We start from the raw sequence: 25830 nt of genomic DNA on the forward strand, positions 1-25830 counted from the left end.
CTGTGGTGCTGGTGGCTGCTGGGTTCATTTTCACGGCCTGTTGGGTAATGTGGGCTTTGCAGAGAGAAAGAAAATAGGATCTTCTGACTGCTGTGATGAAATGGTGTAACAAAAGAGTATCTGTCCTGTCTTATTCCTAACTGTGTCACTGAACTGTGTTCAATGGGCTGCTACGCATTTCTGGGGGGAGATCAGTTTCCCTGATCAAGTTAGTTTGAAGGCATAATGAGGTGGTAAAATTAATTTTTACAGCTGATTAAAAAAATTAGATATTTTTTTTATGAAAGCTAAATGAGAGAGACTGAAGTGTTTTCCATAAAATTGAAAATGAAACATTTTTGGAGTAATGCTTTTGGCTCCAGTATATTCAGATATGTATTCTTCCATGATGTGATTACCACTGATATCAACAGGTGTTTGAGAAACAAACAGGAGAGAGATTTGCATTTTTTTATTGTCAGTTAAAAGATCAGCTTGCAAAAGCCTGCAGCTGGTGTGTTTGGGCCAGTTTAATACCGTTGTTCTTAGTGGAAATATTCCCAATTTGCACCTTGTGTTGGGGTTAGAATTATCTGGTTTCTTGTGTGCGATACAGAAAAAGTGTTGATTCAGAAGCGTGTGTTTCTACTTACATGTTGCAGTCAATGAAACTGTGATGGCTGAGATGGAATAGGCAACTTAAAGTCAAGGTTGGTGGAAGCTAATACAAATCCCTGTAGTGAAATTAGGGACTTAATTTGCTATAGATTGATTTACACAAGGGAAAATAGTATCACCTACCCAGAGTTGGTAAAACACATAATGAATATATGCTTATTGCTGTTAATGCTGTCTTGCATCTGATTTGTCAGCTAGTGCATTCTGGCATGTGAGGTTGTTACAGAGAGGGAATTTGTTGAGGGGTAGGTTAATCTCCAGCACCCTTTTGAGCAGCTGAGCCAAATTCTCCACCAGTCCTGAGTGAGAGGAGCAGCCTGGGAAGCCTCCATGGGCAGAGTGTGGCATGGAGAATGCATCGCAGCATCACTACAGCCACTGACCCTCCTGTAGCGGTAAGGTCTGTAGCCAACTGGTTAGGGGTGTTGTTTCTGCATAATACATAGGAATTTTCACCCCTAACTCACTCCATTGCAGCACAGCATCACTGCAGTCTCTGTTTTCTGGGGTTGTGGATAGGTTTGAGCACGTCTGCAGTAACTGCAGAAGTGCATTGTCGAGTTGGGTTTGGTTGGGTAGGTGGGGGTTGTTTGTTTTGTATCGGTGGGGTTAGTTTTAGGATTATTTTTTTTTAGATAACTCCAGTACACACCACAGTGGTTCTCAGTCCAGAGGGGTTTTCTGTACCCAGCTTTCTGTTTTCAAAATCTTGCCATGCTAATATCACGTGGGACCTACTCTTTCATTGTGTCTGAGGTTTGTGTATAGTGATACCATGCTACACTCAGGATCAGTGATCTTGAAAATCTCAGGTGCCTGCCTCCTGGGCTGTCACACTGCTGTGTTTCAGTCATGGTTGTGCTTTCAAGGTGGGTGCAGGGACCATTTTCCAGGTCTGGTTAAGAGCAAAGAAGCAAGTCTCAGCCCATTGCTGCTAGGCAGGCACAGCTTGTTCGAGTTATCAAGTATGTCCTTCAAGAAGCACTGGGGTCTAAATACCATTTAATCCCAGTGTAGAAGGACCCAGATGCTTATCTTTTTGTTGACCATACCTGAGGCTTTTGTTCTCATGGAAGTTAGTGCTTCTTCTGATAACTGGTGTTTCCCCCCTGTTGTGTGGCTGATACACCTCACCAGTCAGGGAGGAGGTAGGAGGGCATAGAGGGCATGTGGCTTTCTTGCTGTTGATTCAGAAGCATCTGTTTTCCTGTTGAAACTGGATCCTGAAACTCAAAGTGGTCTGGAGGACCCCTGTGAGCAGGTGAGCTTGAAATGCCTACACTGTAAACAGCAAGGCTTAGTTCAGCAGACCTGGGGAGACTTTGAGAGCTGCTGAGTCAGTTCTTTGGGTGATTTGTAAAGATTTTTATGATTCTAATTGTGTAATTTCTCTGATGGGGAAGTTATGCTTTGGGTCTACTTGGGGTTTCTGTTGTTGGCTGGGACATTTTATTTCTATTTTTATGAATCAAATTCTTATTTTTTTATGTTTAAATTCAAGTACAGACTTTGTAGTGTGTTTTTACAGTATTTGTAGTGGAGGATTTAGGCTGAGATTAACTCCATGACTGCCTTCAATATATGGTCTATTCAAATGTCAACTTTTTCATGTCAATAACTTTTGTATCAAGTGTCATATGGACCTTGAAAATTGGTGTGTCAGTGAATTTCTGCTCTTGTGGTAGGCCAGTGCAAAGTCTGGGCTTACTTGATAGGGCTCAATTCTGCTTGTAACTTCACAGACTACTCATGGAGCTTACTTTGATCAGGAGCTGAGGTAGCTGTCATCGCAAACACTGAAAAATTCACAGAGACCTTTTAATTAAATATTTCTGATTATCTTTGACTGTTTTCAGATCACATGATAGAAAAAGCCATTGAAATTCTGTGCAGCAGTAGACAAATGTCTTGCCATCAGCCTGTGTTGCAGTGTCCTTGTTTTTACAGTACATAGAACTTTCGGTGATGCCACTGAGGGTGGCTGTACTGCATGCAGCAGTGTATTCAGCATGTGGGGTACAGAAAGGAGAACATATTTTGTACCTGAATGTCATCACCTGGCATATAGGATAGTGACACACTTGCTATCCATTTCTTACTGTTTCCAAGTACATTGTCATCTGCAATATTATTAATATAATTTTCTGTGTTTTCTGTAGATTTCGAATACACTATAACTTCCAGGTCTTTGCCTTCACAAATGAACAAATAAATTACTGATTCCCAGAACCTGGCTGTAAGACTTACCAATTTTGCCAGTATCACTGTCAAAAGTGGCTTTCTGAATGTTATTTGCTTGATGGAGTCCATGGTCAGGATCAGCAACTCCTTTATCCTTAACAGCTTGGTTACTAAGTACAAAGGAAATGAGTTAGGGTGTAGGAAATATGTTTGGCTAATTTCTTTTTTTGTTTTTTACATAAAGCCTCTCTACACTTGCCCAGGTTAAAAAATGCAGTGTTTTATTTCAGAACTTGAGCCAGTATATGCATTCTTATCCAAACACAGCCTGGGAACAGTTTTGGCATGGTTTGTCCTACTGTGTCTCTCAACTTGCTCCTTCTCACAGTAGGATTTTTGGCTTTTGTGGGAGTTCATTATATACCTGATACTGCACACATTGGGATAACTTACATGGGTAGCATTTCATTCCTTTAAACAAACCATATGCACACAAAAACAAAATACCCAGCAGATACGTTTTAGATGACAGCTATGTTTCAGTTCCCAGATCTGCATTTTAACCCCAAAATGAAGTTCATTTCACTCAGCTAGCTGATCTGCTTCACCTAACCCTTTGCTACACAGAAACTGTTTGACCTGTATAGTTTGTGATGCAAATTACATGAACATCACAATTTTTTTTCTAATCCTGTATATTGGATAGGACTAGCAACTTATCCCAAGCATGGCCTACCAGTCTAACTCTTCTATAATGGAATTGCATATTGCTAGCCCAGCACTGGAATTGGTCCCCCACTTTACCTTCCAGTGTGGTTCCTGCACCTCCATGCACATGTCAGAAACCTCCTTTCATGCTTGAGAAATATCTTCAACCATTCCATCCTTCCTCATCCTTGTCCAAGCAATAATTGCATTTTCAAGGCTAGCAATACCTGTACAAACAATTTATACACAAGGACACTGAACTCTAAGGCTGAAATGGCATGTGGCCTAATCCCTACTGATAGAATGGCATCCAGGCAGCTGACTTTGAGTACCCAGCCACCTCCTTTCATAAAGTAACTGTTCTGAATTTGCTCTTGTGAATTTACGGTTGGGTTGGTTTGCTGTATGCAGGCAAGATTTTGCAGTGTGTAGTGATGCTACTTTTTTCTCACCATGCTAACTGTGCTTCTGGCTCATGCTAGGAATGAGATAAGATATAGTTATGTTTTGACTGCTTCCAAGGTAAGAGGTGTTGTTTGCATGGCTTCAAGCAGATTTGATAGTCTGCTGATATCCTTGTTTGTCTTCTTTTGATTGTGAGCCCCTGTTGCCCCTTGCAGGGAAGGGAGATGGAGAAGCAAACTGTGAAGAAACGTATTTTGGAACTGCAGGTGAATTCTATGGATATCAGAGCAAAAAGCTGTAGAGCTGGTTAAAAGGTGGCTTATGACCTGAGATATAGGCAGCATACACAGTATTAGTGCATTTCAAATAGCATTTCCATTGTTTCACTTGTGAAACAGTCAGTGTCTCTGTGAGAACCACACAACTAGATCTGACAAGAACAAAGGCCAATATGAGCTGGTTTGCAAGGTATGCAAAGCTTCTAATGTTGTTCTGGGGCATTGGTAAGCTGTGCTGTGGTGGTGATGGGAGCAGTCCATCATCTGGACAGAGAAAATCCAGTTAGGAGCCCATAGCTACAACTCCTGGTACATGACAACAGGGAGTCTGTTCTATTACAGGAGCTAAGACAAGGTGACATGTATCTCTGGCCTCTACAATACTGTGGGCAGCAGTGTAACAGTTGGACTTGATTATCTTAAAGGTCTTTTCCAGCCTACTTAATTCTATGATTCAATAAAGGGTTCTCTTGGTTCATACCAGTATTACTTAACAAAGGACTGTATTAACTGAGGTGGGTGCTGTATAGCCTGCTCTAGGATGGCTCTGAAGGGCAGTTGGAGAAATGTTGTGCAAAACTTCCTTTTCAGTGATTTTAGAGAGCTCACTGGCATGAAAGTCAGCTGAGAATTGCCATCTACTGACGGCATGAACCTGGCATCTTCCTACAGCAGCGTCTGAAGGAAGTGTAGCTGTCACCAGCCTCTGACACAATAGGCTTGGTGTCTGGCTGTGGTTTTTCCCCAGCTGTGGTTCTCTTGCCATCTCTGAAAAAGAATGGACATGCTATCTGGGAAGTTCCATTTTGTTTGCTAGTATCCCAAAGAAATTTAGCTTGTTTTGCAAACAAACTATTGTTCATAGGTCTCACTGAGGCAGCTTGCAGCTGCTTCAGTAGGCTTGAAGTGTTACTGCACACTTTAGCAAAAGAAAATAAATGGACCCATTTGCCATATATGTCAGTCTCACAGCTGTCTCACACCAGCAGACAGTGAAATGGAAGATTTCATGCAGTATGCATACAATCCTGGCCTTTGGATAACCATTTTGTACCTGTGGCCCATGCAAGATGCGTTAGGAGGGGCGGTGGGGTAATCAAATGGTGGGATCCCAGGATTAATACATTGGAGCTGACACTGTCCAAAATGTAGAGAAAAGAGCAGCTGGAATAGGGTGTCTTAGATTATTTCCATCTGCACCTCATTAGAATATAACCATTTTCTATTGCACTATTTACCAAATTCATTCAACACCTCATTACTTCAGGAGTGGATTACTATAATGAGCTCTGGATGGTGCCATATCTTCAGACCACTCATAAACTGGAAATGGTGCAGATTACCATGATGATTTGCTTGTTCAGTGAAGTTGGATGGGGCTAACTTGACCATAGTACTATTGGATGTGCAGTAGCAGTGTGCTGGTATGCAGGTAATAGCATTACACCTTTTACAGCTACGGTGGTAATTAACTGATGAGCAGATCTCTTCCTGTGCAGATCTGTTTCATGGAGCTGTAAGGGAGGTCTTCTGTGCTGCTGCCAGGAGGAGATGTTCTCCTCCAGTTGTCTCTCTTCTGATGCAGCATGGCTGGGCCATGTGGATCTGTTGGTTGTTGTGTGAGATGTGATTTTCCATCGTGTGATGGGAGGATGAGTGAAGCTATTCCATGTGTTATTAGATTTCTGTGTGCTTGTTGTAGCCTGGGAAAATGATTAGCAAAGGTAATTTAAGTGTTTTATGGGGTACCTGAGATAAAGCAAGTAATGGAGAAAAAGCCAGCTATTTGGTATTGGTTGGCTGTTCACGTAAGTACATGAATGGGGAGTGTTGATCCAGAGTCATACTGAGAGCCAAGTTTGCTGGATGGGGAATTCAGGTACTTCAGATGTCTGGAGCCTAAACAGAAAGAGCCCAGGCTCTGCTCTTGCGCAGTAACTCCTCTTCCAAGCACAAACTTGCACTCATTATCTGGTCCCCAGAGGTCACTTCTGAGATCCTATCTTAGGACAAACACAGCCTTTTGTGGGGTCTCTCCACAGGTGATAGCCTTGCAATTTATAGGTTACTTCTTTAGACTCATGAGGTCAGGAGCATTGCTTACATTTAAACAAACAAACAAGCAAAGAAGAGTGGCTAGACCTTGTTTGGAGTTACTAAGCACACAATTGTGTTGACTTTGGGATAAAACACAAGAGATTAGAAATAATCTGAAATCAGCAGCATTCCTAAACGTGTATTGGGTTTTGTTTGATCTGCCCTTTGCATACAAACTCTCTGAAAATAAGTCTGGGAAGGCACGAAGGCAGGTTGCTCATGGCAAGCCTGCTCTGCTTCTAGCAGAGGTGAGAGCTGCTCGCTGCTATCTGGGAATGTGTTCCCTGCCTGCACCACTTTCCCTCTCACCTGAAGGTGTATTCCTGCATCTCCGTCTGATACCTTCTGACACCATCTCTCCTGAAACCTTCCTTTGTCACTCACTCGTCTTTGTTAATGGATGTAGCTTTTCCTTCTTTATTTTTGCACACTCTCCCTTCTCAAGGGTGGGAAATTCTTCTTGCTTGAGCAAACATGTAGTCTAAGGAGATTCCTAAAGAAACAGCAGCTGCTGAATGTAATGACTCGTGTAATTAATATAATGGCTTATGATCATTTCTCATCTGGCATGGATGGGCCCCAATCTTGGCATCTCCGGTGGATACACAAATGGAGTCATTTGATGAGAAGGCAGCTTTCAGACTAGCTATTCATATTCCCATATAGATTTCAGAAAGTACACCAACAGATTTCACAGATCATCACTGTGAGTGTGGACCTGCTCCTGAGAAGCAAAACAGGGCAGGATGGTGGATAGAAAACACAAGAATGAAAGATCAGGGCTATATGGCTTAGGATATTGAAGCACACAGAACAAGTAGGGAGAAAATAAGAGTTAGATGGAAGGTGAAATGAGAGTTTGGTTATGTTTATCTGTCATTAGATTAACATTGTTTGATAAGCCCTAGCTGTTTTCTTAGCTTCTAATTGAAGCAAGTGTTAATTGGTCAGTCTTGCTTTGTTGTTTGGGTTTTTCTAGAACAATTTGCAAACTGAACTGCAGCAAGTTGGTATTTCATGAATATTTCATCTTCTATTCTATCAGCGCATGTGTAAATACTAAATTAAAACAAGTTTTAGCACCTCTGCTTTATTTTCTCATCATCTAGCATTCCTTGGCAGAGGTTTAGGATTCCCTTTGTGCTGTAAACTGAGACACCTCTTTGCTTGCAGCAGAGGATTGCACACGAGGACAGAGTGCTGTGCTATCTGACATGAAAGCTGAAACCACCAAACTGAGCTGGGGTAGAGACTTGGTAGTTCCAAGGGAGATCCCCAAGCTTACTGTTCTTCTGGGATGTGTGTCAGGATGCCATGTAGCTGTATCACCAAAGGAACCTTCTCATGCTTTATTACTTGATGTCTGTGGAAAATATGCAAGGGGAAAGAGAAGGAAATGCCCCATCTTCTCCAAAAAGTTGTTTGGATTCAAATAAATAATTGTTTTATAGCTGAAAAACTCCTCTAAACCTTGCAATATTGGCTCCCATTTTAGCGAGGAGTTTTATTTTTGTTCATGAGGATTTAGGCTTCAAGAGCACAATGTGGTAGGAGACTTTTCCTTATTTCTGGGAATCTTTGCTTTAAAAGCCTCAAATTTTGATGTCTAGATGGGTCTGCTGGGATTTCAGCCCACAAATAGGGCTTCATTCCTACCACACATTCATGTGTAAACAAAAGCTTTGTTTTATCATTGCTACTGTAAGCAGAGCTATTAGACATCATACCTGAGTCTTGCTGGGAAGAAGTTACTGAAAGAATTCACCTTTCAGTGGCCCAGCCCGTGTGGTGCCAACCCTGACCTAGGAGACCTAGTCATGGAAGTTGCTCTAGAAGGTTGAGAGTAGAGATCTGTGAGCTTAGTTACTTGGCCAAGCAAAATCTGTGTTAGGGAGAAAAGCTATTAAACTGCAGAAATCTTATTAGCAGTTCTTGAATGGTAAACTTTGCTATTAGTTTTTCAAATTGCAATCTTGGTGCATCTGAGCTCTTCATAGTTATTCAAGGCATTCTTCTGAGAATTATGCATATGCTGTAGGAATGCATAGTGACATTTAGTTTAATATAGTGATTCATTACCTCTAGATTTGTTTACTGTTCTAATTGTCTCATTTTATTTCTACCGTCGTTTTAAATTAACCTATACTCTCCCCTCAGATCCCGCTGCCTTTTTAATTTTCTCTTCCATGGGATGTTGTCTCATCTATAATTATTTTACCAGCATTTAAACAGTGTTTAATCTCAAAATAATGAGCAGAGTAAGGCACAAGGCATTTGTCCCCATTTTGCTAATGGAGTGGAAAACAAGAGATTGTTCTTTCTTGTTGCCTGTACCCAATTATTGCAAAACTGGCATGGTGATGTGGGCATACACAGCATAACTACTATACTAACTGGCTAGTGGGAAAAAGGATCAACCTGGTCACTGGGGTACAGGTCTGGATCTGTGGGCCTTTGGCTCAGTGCTGATCCATTTGTTGATCTACCAGCATACTGCTGCCTGGAATAAAAGTTCTTGTAGAAGTATCTGTAGTAGTAAAGCCCCCTAAAAAGGAAGGTTTGCAGATCACTGCTGCCAGACACCTTTCAAAGCATTAACAGCTAATCCTTCATAGGAGGAGAAATCATCAGGTTCTTTTGTATAAAATAAGTTTATTTACTCTGTGTATACCAGTTAGGGAACAGAGTAATCTGAATATCAGACAGTACATTTCCTCTCTCAGAAGTCTCTATCCAAGGACTGAAAACTAATTCTGTGTGAGTGTTGTCCCTGAAGTGTCACATAAGTTTACTCAGGTGTGGCTAGCAGCCTGGCCATAGCCAGCACAGATCTCAGTACAGCCTGGTTCTTTACTCTGCTGCTCCGGTGGGATTTTTAACCTGGTTTGAATTGCTTCCTCCCTTTGCCAGGTCACATCTTTCTCCATCTGTGGGTACTGTAGCAGCTCCGGATGGATAAGCTATGGAGTAATGTGGCTTCTTGTCTTTTTAGCAGCGTGCCTTTTGGTCATTCAGCTCACTTCTTGTGACATTCGTTTTGAGCAAGTCTTTTCTGCTCATAAAAATCCTAGCTACTTGGCAGTCAAGCATTATTCTCTCCACTTCAGTGCTGTGTAGTCACAGTCATTTGTGATGCTGGGCATCAGCTGACATTGTATTTAATATATGAGGAACATGGTGAGATTAACTGGATATTAACCATCTGTCCATGACAAGAAGATGTCTTACACAGAAAAGCAAAAATTAAGTTGTAGTAAGTTTTAGTCTCTTTCCCCATTTAATTGGCCACAATCAACTCAAGCTTTTCTTCCCTTTGTGTGATTTTTTTTTTTTACAGAATTAAGAGTTACTGTGTAGTTCTACCAGAAATATCTATGTTTACAACTTAAAAGTGTAGCATGTGTGAGGGGAACTGTATTCCTGTTCACCTTATGATCAATACATGTTTTAACAACAGAATACCCCTGGAAAGAAACACAAAGAATATAAGGAACTTGCTTAAAAGCCTGAATATTCAGAGTTTGTATCCAACTTATTTTCTTGCTAGATCAGAAAGTGTCAGTGGAAGTGTGCTTCCTGTGCAAGCACAGCCCTAGAGATTGAGTCGTGCTGCTTTTTTCAGAGCTGTACAATAGGTATATATATTTTTTCTTGTAATGCTTTGAATGAACTATTTGCCTTTGGGTGCTTTTCTTATTTTATTTGTAATTTAAAGGTGCTATATCACTGACCTTGGAGATGTCTTGAAGGCGAGTTCTTCGAAAGGAAGTTAAAATTGCACTATAAGCATAAGACACAGTTGGATGTCATCTAAATATTGTCTTTGATGTATTTTCATTTGCTCTTTTTCATTTTTCGTGTTGAAAACCTAAGCAGACACACGTAAGAAAGCACTTCTCCTCTTGCACCTCCCAGCTCTGGCTGAACAACTCTTAAGAGAAGGGTTCAATGAGACTGCTTGCACTTGATCTCCATGTAGAAGCAGGGAGACCCCCAAACTGGAGTCATTCCCATGGACTCCACTAAGGCTGCTGTACTGCCTGCTGTTCTTGGCTTTGGGATAGATAGCAGACATGCAGTTTAACTCTGTGTGAGTGTATAAAACTATGCTAAGCTGAATGTTTCATTTTGGAGAGAAAATTGCAAGGGAAGAAATTATTTCAGACTCGGGACTAATCATGTTTGTGTCTGAAAGATTGACCACAGCATCCAGTAAAGTCTGAGGCTGTTTCATGGCACATGGGAGAAGCCACTTGACTTTCATTATGATAGGGAGCTTCTCTTTTTCTGGCAGCTGCTGGCTATACCATAAAGTCATTGGATCATAGATTGGTTTGGGTTGAACAGACTTTAAAGATCGTATCATTCCAAACCCCTGCCATGGGCAGGGACATCTTTCACTAGACCGGGTTGCTCAAAGCCCTGTCCAACCTGGCCTTGAACACTGCCAGGGAAGGGGCAGCTACAACTTCCTTGGGCAACCTGTGCCAGTGTCTCACTACCCTCCTAGTGAAGAATTTATTCCCAAAGTCTAATCTAAATCTCCCTTTTTTTAGTTTAAAACCATTCTCTCTTGTCCTGTCCCTACATGCCCTTGTAAAAAGTCCCCTCTCCAGATTTCAGAGTGAGTGTGGTGACCCAATGCCAAGTATGCCTGCATGAACAACTTAGAAGAGAACTGGTATCTCCACAGTATGATTCATCTCATCTTAGAGGAAGCTCCAAAGATAGCTCCAATGAGTGGCAGTTCTTCCCTGCCATAAATAGAATGTGCCGTGACTGGCTCAGATTTACCTATGTAACTGCTTCCTTACTAGTGTATCGTAGGAGCACATCTGTGAGTTGTTCTCAGATTGAATGAGCATCTGGGAGGCAAAACCACTACTATGAGGAGCTGAAGGTGCATTGGTTAACAGTGGCCTTTAAGCCACTTAAGCCAATGACTAGCTGAGCCTAAAATCTTTGATAGGCTCTCTCTGACTAGCCCACTGAAGCACTTGTGAGTGAGAAGAGACAATGAACAATCTTCCTTTAATTTCCAAATGGCTACTGTTGGAGTTGATGAATAATACTATCCCTGCTTGCCGCATCTGACTGACAGAGGACATTGATGTCTGCTCTTTACTTACTCATATAGATGGCATCAGTCCTCAAGTGTTGTTTAATTTTTTGGGACTGAAGTATTTGTGGCTCTTCTCCTAAGGAGTGAACCCATGATGAGCATTTCCATGATAAGCATGCTGTGCATGCTGCTGCCAAACAGTTTTTGAGTTTGTTATTGTGTCAGGGCTTCTGTGTATTTCTTCTTTGTGGGAAGTTGACTTCATTGTGAGCATAGAAGGCGGAAGGGGCCATCTTTATGTGTCAGAGATAGGGCTGTGGTTGGCAGGAGTCTCATCTCATCAGTGGTCCTCCTCCAGTGTTTCAAAGAAATGGCAAATGGACACAAGACACTCTTTTCTTTGTACAAGATCTATGAATGTATATTATCCATTTTACAATTTTTTCATATCATGAATGGAGTTATTATTTCATTCCGTGCAATGTCCTTTAAAAAGCAATACTTCAAAATACACTGAGTTTCTCCTTGCAAATACTTTCAGTTAGTCTACACTGCCAGAAATGAGACCTCAGTGATCTCTGGCTAAAAAAGGCATCCTGTGGTATACAGGCTCCAGCTGTCAAGGTGAAAGTATAGACCTAGGCAAATTACAGGTAAGTGCACTCTGGGATTGTTAGAATCACTGAATAGTTAGGGTTGGATAGGAGCTTAAAATCATCAAGTTCCAACCCCCCTGCCATGAGCAGGGACACCTCACACTAAACCATGTCACCCAAGACTCCGTCCAACCTGGCTTTGAACATCGCCAGGGATGGAGCATTCACAGCTTCCTTGGGCAGCCCATTCCAGCGCCTCACCACCCTTACAGTAAAGAACTTCTTCCTTATATCCCATCTAAACCTCCCCTGTTAAAGTTTTAACCCATTACCCCTTGTCCTATCACGACAGCCCCTAATGAAAAGTCCCTCCCCAGCATCCTTATAGGCCCCCTTCAAATACTGGAAGGCTGCTATGAGGTCTCCACGCAGCCTTCTATTCTCCAGGCTGAGCAGCCCCAACTTTCTCAGCCTGTCTTCATATGAAAGGTGCTCCAGTCCCCCGATCCTCCTTGATGCCCTCCTCTGGACTTGTTCCAGCAGTTCCATGTCCTTCTTATGTTGAGGACACCAGAACTGCACACAATACTCCATGTGAGGTCTCACGAGAGCAGAGTAGAGGGGCAGGATCACCTCCTTCAACCTGCTGGTCATGCTCCTTTTGATGCAGCCCAGGATATGGTTGGCTTTCTGGGCTGCGAGCGCACACTGAAGCCGGCTCATGTTCATTTTCTCATCAACCAACACCCCCAAGTCCTTCTCTGCAGGGCTGCTCTGAATCTCTTCTCTGCTCAGCCTGTAGCTGTGCCTGGGATTGCTCTGACCCAGGTGCAGGACTTTGCACTTTGCATGGTTAAACTTCATAATGTTGGCATCAGCCCACCTGACAAGTGTGTCAAGGTCCCTCTGGATGGCATTCCTTCCCTCCAGTGTATCAACAAACCCACACAGCTTGATGTCGTCGGCAAACTTGCTGAGGGCACACTCAATCCCACTGTCCATGTCACGGACAAAGCTGTTGAACAAGACCGGTCCCAACACTGATCCCTGAGGGATGCCACTCATTACTGGTCTCCAGATGGACATTGAGCCATTGACCACAACTCTTTGTGTGCAGCCGTCCAGCCAGTTCTTTATCAGTGGTCAACCTATCATATTGATGTCTCTCCAATTTAGAGACAAGGATGTTGTGTGGGACAGTGTTGAATGCTTTGCACAAGTCCAGATAGATGACATCGACTGCTATACCCCTGTCCATCAGTTCCATAGCCCCATCACAGAAGGCCACCAAAGTGGTCAGGCAGTAATTCCCATTACTGAAACCATACTGGCTGTCACTTATTACCTTGCTATTTTTCATGTGCCTTCCAGGAGAATCTGCTCCAAGATTTTACCAGGCACAGAAGTGAGACTGACTGGTCTGTAATTCCCTGGGTCATCCATTTGCCTCTTCTTGAAAATAGGGGTTATATTTCCCTTTTTCCAGTCATTGGGAACTTCACCTGACTGCTATGATTTTTCAAATATGATGGGCAGTGGCTTAGCAACTTCATTCACCAGCTCCTTCAGGCCCTACTCATGAATGAAAGGGTGAAATGCAGACTGTATTATCAACATATGTCTGTGGCATACGTATAACAAAAAACAAAATTGAAATGAGGTTTATGTTCATTCTGCTCTGTTCAAGGTGTGGAAATTTACAGAGCTGTACACTGTCCATGCTCTGCAGGTAGCTGGTGTTTGGTGGCTCTTTCTTGAGGAAAACTGCCACTTGAATTAGACATTTCAGAGACATTTAAAAGACCTGAGAGTTGAGCTGTTAATTCATTAAGTGGCATGTTTCTGTCTTGAGTTAATATTGAACTGATAACCCAGAATGGTGAGAAGAAGCACAGTGTTCCTGGAGATGTTTGATCTCGCATGAGCTGTGTAACAAATGTACTGAACTGGTGATTAAAATCTCTTACTACTTGAGATAAGCAAGGTTGTCTTCCACTGAAACTTAACTCTGTTTTATGTAATTGTCTTCTGCATGTCAATTAGCCCACATATTTTATAGAGTAACTTACTCTTGATTTATTTTCTAAATTGCTAGAATGACTTTGTGTTATTAAATAAGCAATATTATAACGAAATTATGTGTATGCATGATATATACTTGCTCAGTTAGATATTTGCATCCTTTTGGTGATGTATCTATGCCACAAAGAGCTATTACTTTTATTTGTGATCAAATTTGAAGTCAGATAGCAGCTTAAATAACTGGTTGCTCTCTTGAGAAATGAAGTATTGTTTCTATTTCCAGTGCAGACTGGAAAATACTTTGTCCAGAAGTGGGGAGGGTATGGTCAATTTCTTCTGGAGAAGGGAAACTGCTTTTCTTGGAATCTATTGGAAACATGGCAACTTTTCTGTCTGTTTACAAAATAATTGTAAAATTAGAAGACAGACAACATTTTCTGTGTTTAGCAGATCAGTTTTGTTGCATAAGAATTAATAAATAGCACTGTCTGCTTGTCTATATGCAGGAATGACCATAGGCCACTGTATGAGACAGAATTTCAAAGACTGGCTCAAGTTATGGATTAGTCACAATTCACTGTTTGGGAAACTGGACGGTTATCTCCTGATCAAAACTGCTCTTTTTGGCTGGCTTCCTTCTAAAGGAGTATCACAAGAATTTAGCAGTTCAGCTTCTGTTTTGTTCTGAGTTAATTCTCTCCCCCTTGTGTTGTGCACACAAGAGTATGTTTAGACTGGTAAAAGAGCATCTTTATTTGTACCTGCTGAAGGCTCAGGATACTCCATATTCATCAACATCTGAGAGCTTAATGAGTAGATGCTGAGAGCAGAGGTGAGCACGTGCTTTGAATGTTACTACAGTCTGAGGACAATCTAGGTCTGGCATCTCAGTATGCTGGCTTTGCAGCCTGAAGTTCATGTACCAATGTGTATAGGTAAGTTCTCCCTGTCCCTGTGTTAATTTGTGTTTGAGGACTTCAGGTATTGATCCTTCCTTACCTAAAATCATCAGAAGTTTTAATTTTCTGCTAGGTCAAATGACGTACAAATATGTGCTGTGGAACTGACCTTTCAAAGTAATCCATTGCAAGCTGAGTCTTTGCACTTCAATGAAATTTAATGATGTGAGGCTGAAAAGCAAAGAAGGCATTTGGTAGCACAGGGCAGCCGTCTGTCTTTCCAGCAACAACAGCTCCAGGATCTTGCTTTTTGCCAGAACAGAGTCCTCGCAGTCAGTTACTTCTGAAGCATCTTTCTATATTGTTGACTATATCTAGATCAGTAAATGCATGGGGCTTTTTCCTCTTTCTCCTTAGAAGTAAAGATGGATATATGTTTGCAGAGACTTCCTCTAAAATAGAGATCAACCAATTTCAGGTAACATATTGGGCATTTTGTGTGTCCAACTTGAGATACTTCAAAGAAGGTTCTTGCTGTCAAATGACAGGAGAACAGAAATTTATCTTTAAGGTGTGTCACTCAGAACAGAGAACATAAGTTTGCTATAATAATTTGCATTTATGCTTTTCTCTTAGAATCAGTTATAACAGGTAACAGTGAAATCATCTACTAAGTCTTGTATCACCACTTATGTTTGACATTGTGATCCTTACACTTCTTGTCGACTACGTAATTATATTGATTCCCTCTTGGCAAGTCATGAGGCAAGTCATATTTTCCACAGATTTTAACTGTTGTTGGAAGAAGCAAGTAAAATAGTATTTTCAGAAGGTAAGAACTATTAAATTTGAGAAATCATCTGTAGACACTGCAGCAATATTCCAAAAATTAAATGGCAAACTGTTGAAACAGCTAAATATGGAGCTGTTTCTGTAGTTCTGCTGCCCCCCATTTCTAATGAATACACAAAACAGTGCTTGAGAAAGGTTTCAGTTACTAGTGAATCCTTGCTATTCAAGTCAAGAGGTCTTAGTGGAACTCCTCAGTGCTGAGGACATTTGACATCTGATTGATTAATGTCTGTTCTGCCTGTCTTCTGCATTCTTCCTTAAAAAACACCCAGCCTGTACACGTATCATCAGATACAGCCATGTGCAGTCAGTGGCGGGGTAAAATGCTGTGCCAGAGCTAAGTCCTGCATTATCAGTCCTGTATAATCCTGGCACCAACCATTTTCTTTTCTCTTGGTTATTGCAATTCAAATCTACAAATGACATAGCCTGATGTGAAGACAGTAGAAATAAAGCACAGTAGAAATAAAACATTTGAGCATCACAGGTAATTTTTTTCCTCTGGGTTTTTTTTGTTTATTGATATTTCTCATATCTTTCTCATGTTCCCCAATCCATCTGCTTCTGTAAGTTCATTGCCAGTCTTCACTATACAGGTAAAAGAAGATGATTTCATCTCAGTTAGTATGGCTGAAAAAAAGCGTAGAAGAGTACTTTTTTTGCTGTTGTGTATGGTTTCACAACACTTTAGCATAATAAGAAAGCGGAATCATCCTTACCAGCAACTCTGAAAACAGCTGAAAGTCACAACAATAGAACAGCAAACATGACAGTTCAGACTGCATTTTATATCATAACAATGCTGACAACACTGAAAAATTCTGGAAAGCTGAAAACTATCTGATGTGTCCACATAATTTGATTGCCCATTAATGCAACCTGTGAACAAAATGTTTTAGGTAGTGTGTCTTGAGCAAGGAGATGAGATTTTTTTCAAGTGAGAATGGCACTGGGGAAGGGTAAAATAGAGAAATTAACTGTCCTGACACCAGGAACTGAATGACGGGGAAGTTGAGGAGTAACAGACTATATGAAATAGGCACTATTTGGATTTGTATGTGAGAATGAGGTGGGTCACTGTGAAATCCATTTAAAGTGTAGCGGAAGTTCAAATTAGGAATAAAGGAAGGTCAGAAGAAGTGGGGGAGAGGAAGAATGAGACATGCCTGAAAAGACTGTGCTCTGAAAAAAATCAGAGCTCTTACAGTAGACAAGGGATGATTTGAATTCACATCTCTTTTTTCCTCATTAATAACATCTTTTAACATAATTGTAGCTGCTGATGAGCAAGCATCACAGTTTTTAAGCCATAATTTTTATTTTAGTAGAAATACTTGGTAGCTGAGCATTGCACAAAATTGCTTTTATTGTGCAAGACACTAAACTTACTCTGGAAGACAGTTGTAGGCCTGCAGCCCAGAAAAAAGTTACTGATGCAAGAGTGTTCACTGTGTTATGTGTAAGGAATACATTTCTTGAGCCTGATTTCAGGTATCCAAACAGGAGCTGGTTCAAAGTTTCATTAGAACAACTCTGTCTATTGAAAAAGCCCTGCTGTCTTCCAGGCTTTTTTCAAGTGGGGAAATTGTGGTGGAGCATGGTGCCCACCAGGGAATGTACCTGTGTTAGCAGTCCTTTGACTTTTAGCACTTAAATTAGGCTGCAGTCTTTATGTTGAAAAGCTAACATGCCCAAAAGACAATGCACCCTTAGTGTGGAAAACTGTGGTTCAAGATTATAAATGCAAAAGTATGGCTTGGATAGCAGCAGAAAATTTTATTTGTGCTGAAGTATTTGAAAAGCAATATCTTCATTACTGACTTGTTTACAAAGTTACTTAATTCCTCTCTTGAGGAAACTGTGTTAGTTCTGTGTGAAGAGAGAAATTAAATGGAGCACCTGATATTGTTTGGCAGTAAAACAATGTTGAGTTTAAGAACTCTGTATTTCAAAGCTGAGATTTCTCACTGGTGGTAGTATAAGTCACTTAAAACATACAGGTGATACAAGTGTGTCTTCTGGCCATCTCTGTGTTGTTTCAGATGACAGAACAGTATTGAGCCAACAAGAATAGAGGATGTAATGGGACAGTCCTTGGTAAAATAATTCAAAACATAATTTGTATGACTTGCTCAACCCAGCCTATTACCTGTCATGAGGCTTTAGGAATAATGCAACTACATAGTGTAAATGAAAATAATGAACTGGGGGCCTCTGTGTACCTCAGTGTAGCTCAACAAGGCCAAGTGCAAGGTCCTGCATCTGGGTTGGGCAATCCCAAGCACAGATACAGGGAGGGCCGAGAACGGATTCAGAACAGCCCTGAGTGAGAAGGACTTGGGGGTGCTGGTTGATGAGCAGCTCAACATGAGCCAGTTTCAGAGTGCGCTCGCAGCCCAGAAACCAGACGTGTGCTGGGCTGCATCAAAAGGAGCGGGACCAGCAGGTCAACAGATGTGATTCTTACATTCTATTCTGCTCTTGTGAGACCCCACCTGCAGTATTCTGTTCAGCTCTGGGGCCTCCAACACATATCAGGGACAATGACCTGCTAGAGCACGACCAGAGGAGGCCACAAACATGAACATAGGGGCTGCAAGCACCTCTCCTGTGAACACAGTCTGAGAGAGTTGGGCTTGTTCAGTCTGGAGAAGAGAGGGCTTTTGGGAGGTCTTTTAGCAGCCTTCCAGTACCTAAATGGGACCTACAGGAAATCTGGAGAGGGACTTTTTACAAGGACATGTAGGGACAGGACAAGGGGGAATGACTTTAAGCTGAAAGAGGGTGGATTTATATTAGATATTAGGAAGAAATTCTTTACTGCAAGGGTGGTGAAGCACTGGCACAGGTTGCTCAAATCTGTGGATGCCCCATCCCTGGCAGTGTTCAAGGCCATTTTGGATGGGGCTTTGAGCAACCTGGTCTAGTGGAAGGTGTCCCTGCTCGTGGCAGCAGGGTTGGAACTAAATGATGTTTAAGGTTCCTTCCATGCCAAACCTTTCTATGATTCCATGGATGTACTCAGTCTGAACTCTGAATGAAATATTTGCTCATCCTTTTAACAACATCTTGAATTTCTTGCAAACAGTAGTTCCAACATTCTTGAGAATGGAATGCAAAAGGATTAAATTCATACCAACTGTTTAAAAGAGAATTTTCTCCCAGAAGGAACATCAAAAACTAGGATTAATCTGATTTTTCCAAGCTGAGAATGTCATGTGCAACCTCAAAAGAATATTCACATTCCACCAAAAAAATATTGAGGCCAATTTGGAAGTGAAACAGCTCCTTACTCCCTTGTACATTTGTTTTAGCTGCAGTTCCAGAAACCTTTACTCTCAGCTTGGAAACTGAAAGATGGTGAAAGGCAGACCGGCATTACAGCATAACCACCATGTTTCCTTTAGAAATATCCTCCTGCCTGGATGCTTCACATTTGTCTCCTTTATTTTTTATTTTTCAAGAAAATGCTAAATGATAAAATTTTAACCTTCTGATGTTTCAGGTGAATACACTAAATGCACCTCCATATGGTATTCAAATAGTATTCAGAAAGGAACTCCTGCCTGCTCATCACCTCACAAAAATAACCAAGCCATATTACCTATAAAAAGATTTAGAGCTAACATTCAGACATTAATTTCTGAAAATCTTGCCTGAGGAGTCCCTTGGTTTGTTTCTACTGCACCCTGTTTTCACTTTATTTTTGAAAGTTTTTAGTTTCTCTTGCAAATATTTCTCTTTGCTATATCATCTGCATTTCACTTCCAGCTACTACCATTCATCATCATGGCTCCACATATACTAAACAATGCTTCCCTCTTCTCTCACATATCCCTGTATCACCCAAAGCCTCATCATTATACCAGCCCGTAAGATAGAAGAGCTGATCTTTGTGAAACTGCTATTCCCTACAAATTGATTGCAACTCAGAAATGTACCCGTCTGTGTTTTGCATGAATCTGTCAATTGTAGCTTGATGTAGAAGTGCTATCCCTATGTGCAATGAAGCAGGCATGCTCTTCTATGTTCAGGTGTATAAGAAGACTGTGTAATTTGTAGTTCCTGATCATTACTCCAAATAGTATTTTTTTTCACAAGTAAAACACCAATAATTACAATAGAATTCATAACTCTTCCACTACACTTTGTGTTCTTAAGTTTTCTCCTATATAGTAAATGAACTACACCTTAAGTGACATATTTAATCGATTTTTTCTGGAAAAAACCAACCTGCATTTCCTTCATCAACTTTCGTTCTACAGTATTTGTATTTAGACTTTCTAATCCTAAACATGAATAATCTCTGCAAGTGGTAAAGGATACTAGGATATCAGAGACCAAGATGAATATCCTTCTTCTCTTTTCTCCCAATGAAATGCCTTGTTTAAGAGCAAAACAAATTTTGATTATGCAACTTTGTATTAACACTAATCACTGGTGATTTAAGTCTAGAGGTCTGAGGACATAATGATGAGACACTAAAAGACAGTGTAAATCCATTTGTGTCTGCCTTCCATATATTGTTACTGGCACGATTGATGTGGAGTACTACTATTTGGGATGCTAATGCTTCCCACTCCCCATAACAGCATCCTCCACTTCTTGAAAGGTAAAAATGATGGAACATAGCACAGAAGTGGCTGCATTTTGATTGTAGAAAGCAAGAGTCTCTCTTTACTTCCAAGTTCAAATTTAAGTTTTGAATAGCGATGTAAACCTTAAGAACGTGTCTTCAGTAGGACCTGCCCATGTCTGGGAAAATCTGGCTATTTTGTTTGCCAAATTTTGGTTAGGTTCTTTTTACAGTTGTGTGTCCTCATTCTGTGAAATGGGCTCTAGACAAGCAGGTTCATTCAGAATGGTTGTGCTAGGAAGTTGTGGTTGTATTTTCTAGCCCTTAAGGAATTTTGCTTTCGAAACCTGTCTGTTGCAGAACCAAGAACTGGGCATGACACTCTTCAGAAGACCTCCCAGAAGCAGTATTCCAGCTGTAATGAACAGAGATAGTTGCTTTAGATATGGCTGGAAGCAATAATAGGATGGAAGAAGCTGGAAAGAAATGAATGCAGGATTAATAAGTCGCAGGACTAATAAGTCATCATGTTTTGGGGGGGGGGTATATATATATGCATGCCCTTGGCTCAGTGGAAGGGCTTCAAAATGTCTGGCACTGTCTTTCTGGAAGGGTTTGCTCCTTCTGCAGTGCTGGAAAGGTGGTTTGAATCCCCATGTGCTCTTGCACTGACATCATATCCGTTAGCATAGAGATGTGGCAGTACTGCAAGTGTGAAAACCTGGAGCTGTGGCAAGCCAGGTTCTGGTTTTGAACTTTTTAGTGTTCACCCATCCTTTAAGCAAAGGATAATAGAGCAGTATGTTCCCTCTTAATCTAATCCCTATTAGAGCTGTCCAAGGCAGTGAGTTGTACCATGTCAGCTGCTAGAGTTGGGTGCCTTCTCCTTAGAGATTCACAGCAACACTTGGATGTATCAAATATCACTGCCATGAATGTGACACATTGTGTTCCTGAAGATAAAAATGGAGTCATCCCCACTTGTTCAAAGTGCACTTATCTCTCTCTGCATTTATTCTCCCAGTCAGGGTACAATAACTGCTGCAAAATTTCCAGTGTGTATATCAAGTTGCAGATTAGTGCAGGCTCCCATGGTTCTTGGAACAGCATGGGGCTGGTTTTGTTTACCAATGACATTTATCCTCTCATTTCCTTTTGGAAGCATGACAGCTTCTTGCTGTCTGATGGGGAATGTACTTACAGGACCTTCTTTTCGTGCCATGTCTGACGATAAACACTCCACTGCATAGTATCCGTGTCTGCTTGCTATGGAGCCACTATTACCTCTTTCAGCAGTCAGTCTGGCAGGAACTTGGCTGGGCAGGAAAGCAAGAGGGTTTCTAAGTGCAATTATCTTCTCTTGCAGGAGGAGACCGAGAGCGGATGACAGCTAACCATGAAACGTACCTTCTTATGGCAAGCACACAGAATGACATGGAGGATTGGGTGAAATCCATTCGCAGGGTTATATGGGCACCATTTGGAGGAGGTGAGTCAGTGAGGGAACATGCAAGGCTCCCAGATACACAGACACATAAGGGTTCTGCTTTCTCTTACAGCCAGAGTTTTGATGTGGAGGAGAAAGGTCTAGGTCTTTCAGAAAAAGTGGAGTAAACCCTTCATTTACACTTGCAGTGCAGGTATCAAGCATGTTCCTGTGCAGAGGGCTTAAGTAAAATGCTCTAAACTGTCTGAAACCACTTCCCTTGATGAGGATAGCACATGGTACTGCATTACCAAGGCAAGGAGGAATTTTCACACAAGGCTGGTCTTCTATGAGATCAGCTTTCCCACAGGGAGAGGTGGGATAATTCCTTTGGTCACTAGCTAAAATACTGTCTGTGGGCTTCATCAGTGCCTGTTACAAGAAGCTGTCTGTGTTTCTCTTGCAAGGGACAGCTAAGACCAGCATTAAATAAAGCTATGCACTCCAATAAAAAACCTCAGATTCTGTTTCCTGTGAATAATTAATATAATTATACAAGTACATGTACATTATATATTATTATAATTATTATGTGTTATATATATTACATATTTATATAATTTAATTTATATATTACATTTATATTTCTTTATATAACTTATAGTTTATTTATATAATTAAATAGATATTTATAATTATTTATAATTATATATTACATATTATATATTATATATATAATTATATGTTATATATACTATATATATAAGATTATATAATTATATAATACTTAATATAATTATACTGAAATACTTAATAATTTCAGTAGTACTGGACCACAATTTGTGTCAGATGTCTAGCTGTCTTTTTAAAAAGCCCTCTTAAATTTAATGGGCTGAAAATCATTATCAACATTATTATTCTGATGATAATGTCTGTATTATTATAATGTGAGTATGATTGATATGTTTGCACAAAATGTTAATGTATTAATCAGTCTGTTCCTAGAGCTCTAAAATATCTAAGTTTGAGGACAGAAATGTTTTTCCACTGTGAAAGAGCACCCATTTTGCATCAGACGGTTTGGTCTTGTCTGCAGGTTGCTGGAAAAGTAAGTCAGGCAGGGTTGTCTGTGGTGTTTCATGACTAAGTGCAGTTATCACTGAAAACTGTGATTGCTTACTTCAAATGTCATTTTCTCAACTTCTAGGTAGACAGCAGAGAGGATTGGTGGGACTGAAGGAAGCTAGCATTCTAAACAAAACTTTTCTTGTAAGCCACTCATCTTCCCTTGTCCTTCGTTCAGGTCATACAGTTCTTAGAAGGCTTTGGCCTCACTGGTGGGTTGTGCTGAGGGAATTGATCAGCTAGGGCTTGCCTGACACCTCTTCAAACATGTCTTCTCTTTGGCTCCTCCTGGGGAAATGTGCCCTGGAAAGATGGTGTTAAGCAGTCATCTCACTGGGATCTGGCCCTACACATTAATAAGCTGGCACAGTCCTGGATCTGGGTGTTTAGATCTTACAGGAGGATGCTTAAAAAACCAACCAAGCAAAACCCAAAAACCACAAAGCAAAAAGTTTGTCTTAAAAAGTGGAAGTTTCTACAGGAAGCTGGTTTGGGAGAGGGCAGGTAGAGTCTTCTGCTATTAGGCTGGGTAAGGAATATGCTTGTTTACATTAGCACAAAGATTACTCATCCCTAACTTCCTCTTTGTATGCAGGCCTCATGATGAGCTCCTTAGTGTTCTCTTACTTCAGTCTAGTAGTAACATAAGCTATTGAAGCAACAATAAATTTGGGGGCATAATAGAACTGGATTTTTCATAGAGTATCTGTGATTTTTGCACTGGGCTTCTAGCACCACAGTATTTTCCTGTGGCAAATAATGAGGAAAGGCAAGCGTGCAGTTCTTCTGCAGTGAAGTGTCTACATTTTACAGGCAGGGAGCTGAGATTAGGTCAAACTCCATTTCTAGTCCAGAGCTACAAATAGAAACCAAATCTCCCAAGTCCTGACCCTATGCTTTGTTCACCAGCCTCTCATTTGCTTTTATAGGGCAAGAGCTATTTCTGGTTACAGCTGGGAATCCTTCCAGCCACCATGAAAATTCTCAGGACACCATCACTGTTTAATTCCCATTACTGAGGGAAGCACCTCACTGAAGACTTTGCCTGCTGATTTGCATAAAACAAGAGATGGGTGCAATTCTTGATTTACTGTTAAAATTCATTGCAGTTGAAACACTTCTAAGCATGAGGGGTTTTTTTTTTGTTTTTCCTGTTGGATTTCTTGAACAAATACACTGATTTGGATTATTTGTATTGGGAAACAAACAGTTAACTCCTTGGAAAACAGGGGAATAGATAGAACAAGATTTTAGGTTTAGTGTTCACTGAGGTTTGACTGTAATAACGAGACAAAAGCAGTATCATGGGATGTGTCACCATTAAGAACTGTATTTCTAGTATGTCCCCTATTTTATTAACTACTTGTTACTTAAGTTGATAGTCTGAGTTATCTTAACCAATCTTAATAAGCCCTGTTAAGTGTTCTGTAATCATGTGTCACTGAACACACTCATACTTTTATTATCCCTTGCTACATGGATGTTGCTACAGCTGCTGTGACAGTTTGACCCTTCTAAAGAAGGGCACTTCTAGCTTAAGCTGTCCACGAGCCTGACTTCACAAGCTGTAGCCCCTAAAGTTAAAAATCTTTTTATCTATTACATTACTTATAAACAAGATGTAGAAAAGTTGTAGTCACATGATGATGACCGGTCAGTAACAAGTACTTGCAACACAAATTATTTTGAACAGCTGATTAGTTGAAACACACGTTTTATATCAGCTTCCTACATTTCAGTACTAGATGATGAAACACAGTAGCCTGGTGTCATACAAGTCAAGAGCCACTTTGAGTAACATTTGAATGTTCTGATTCTTGTAAGCATTGCAAGCAAGCTGTATGTGTGTGTGTGTGTATGCAGTGGGTATCCCTAAGCCTTGGTGAGCCACTGGTACTTGGAGTTTGTTTGGCAGTGGGAAACGACTCCTGGTACTAGACCAAGGAGCCCTGTAAATGATTAACCGTATTGCTAAACTGTTATTTGTTAACCTGTACTAGAAAGAGAACGCAGGAGGGGGGCAGGTGGGAATCTGCTAAGGGGATCAGAAACAGGTTGGGGTTTTGCACCAAAAGAATAAGGTGAGTGTGGAAAAGATTCTGGATGGAAACAGAAATGTAAATGAGCCAGGGCATGCAGTGCCTGTTTGCAGATGAAATTCCCTTCCTGATTAGATTAAAAAGGCTATATTTTTTTTTACAGGAGGGAAGGCCTGAGCTTGAATGGCAGAGCTTGCAGCTAAGGGGGAGGGAGGAGAAGGAGCATGAGCACTGTAGCAGGGTAGTAGTGTGAGGTCTGGCACCTCCCGCAGGAGCCGGACGCAGCCTGCTCGCTTCTCAAGCTGCCGCACACAGCAGCCGCCTGAAGTCACCTCCAGGTCTCCCGGAGGAGCAGGCAAACCTGCGCTGCGGCGGATTCTCGTTTCCCTGCACCTGCGGCAGGAGCGGGGCTGGCGCAGACGGCAGCGGCCCCGGCTGCCATCGCCAGGCGTGGGACCGGGAGGGAGCGCGGCAGCAGAGCATCCCCCCGGGAGGCACGTATTCCTCAGCAGCTCCCCAGCATCCTGCCGGCAGAGATGCACTGCTGCCGCATCTGACGCACCTCTCCCGTGAGAGCTTCTGGTAGTTCGAAGGCAATAAAACAAGCGAGAGCCCATGACAACATCATACAGGGAGCTGGGGTATATAAAAGGCCATTTGAATCTGTTATGGACAGAAAGTCTTTCGGGCGGAGGGACTGTTGGTTTTGCTTCTCAATTGCAGTGATAAAGGGAGCCAGCAAGAAGTATTGTATCCCTGAGGATTCTTCAGTGGCCTTTTGGTATTGTTCTCTTTCCCCTTGCACACTGCAAAGCACTGACCTTTTCTTGCGGAACTGGAGTCTCTGCCACTCAATCCCCTGTTCCAGCTGGAAGGAAGAGGTTTTTCTCCCCCTCCGTCTGTGCAG

General features: G+C 41.4%; 1 protein-coding gene across 5 annotated transcripts in view; it reads left to right on the forward strand.

Moving 5' to 3' along the window:
- ARHGAP24 (Rho GTPase activating protein 24) overlaps positions 1–25830 on the forward strand; it is a 210359-nt gene that overhangs the window by 155677 nt on the left and 28852 nt on the right. For 4 of the 5 annotated variants that reach the window (XM_031046815.2, XM_031046814.2, XM_031046813.2 and 1 more), the window contains one exon: positions 21700–21822. The exons of the other annotated variant lie outside the window; for it this stretch is intronic. In XM_031046815.2, coding sequence (XP_030902675.1) covers positions 21700–21822 — 123 coding nt within the window. The remainder of the gene's footprint in view (positions 1–21699; positions 21823–25830) is intronic. 5 annotated transcript variants of the gene reach the window in all.

The sequence above is a fragment of the Melopsittacus undulatus genome, chromosome 7 (assembly GCF_012275295.1).
Source record: "Melopsittacus undulatus isolate bMelUnd1 chromosome 7, bMelUnd1.mat.Z, whole genome shotgun sequence".
In the NCBI taxonomy this organism is placed as follows: Eukaryota; Metazoa; Chordata; class Aves; order Psittaciformes; family Psittaculidae; genus Melopsittacus; species Melopsittacus undulatus.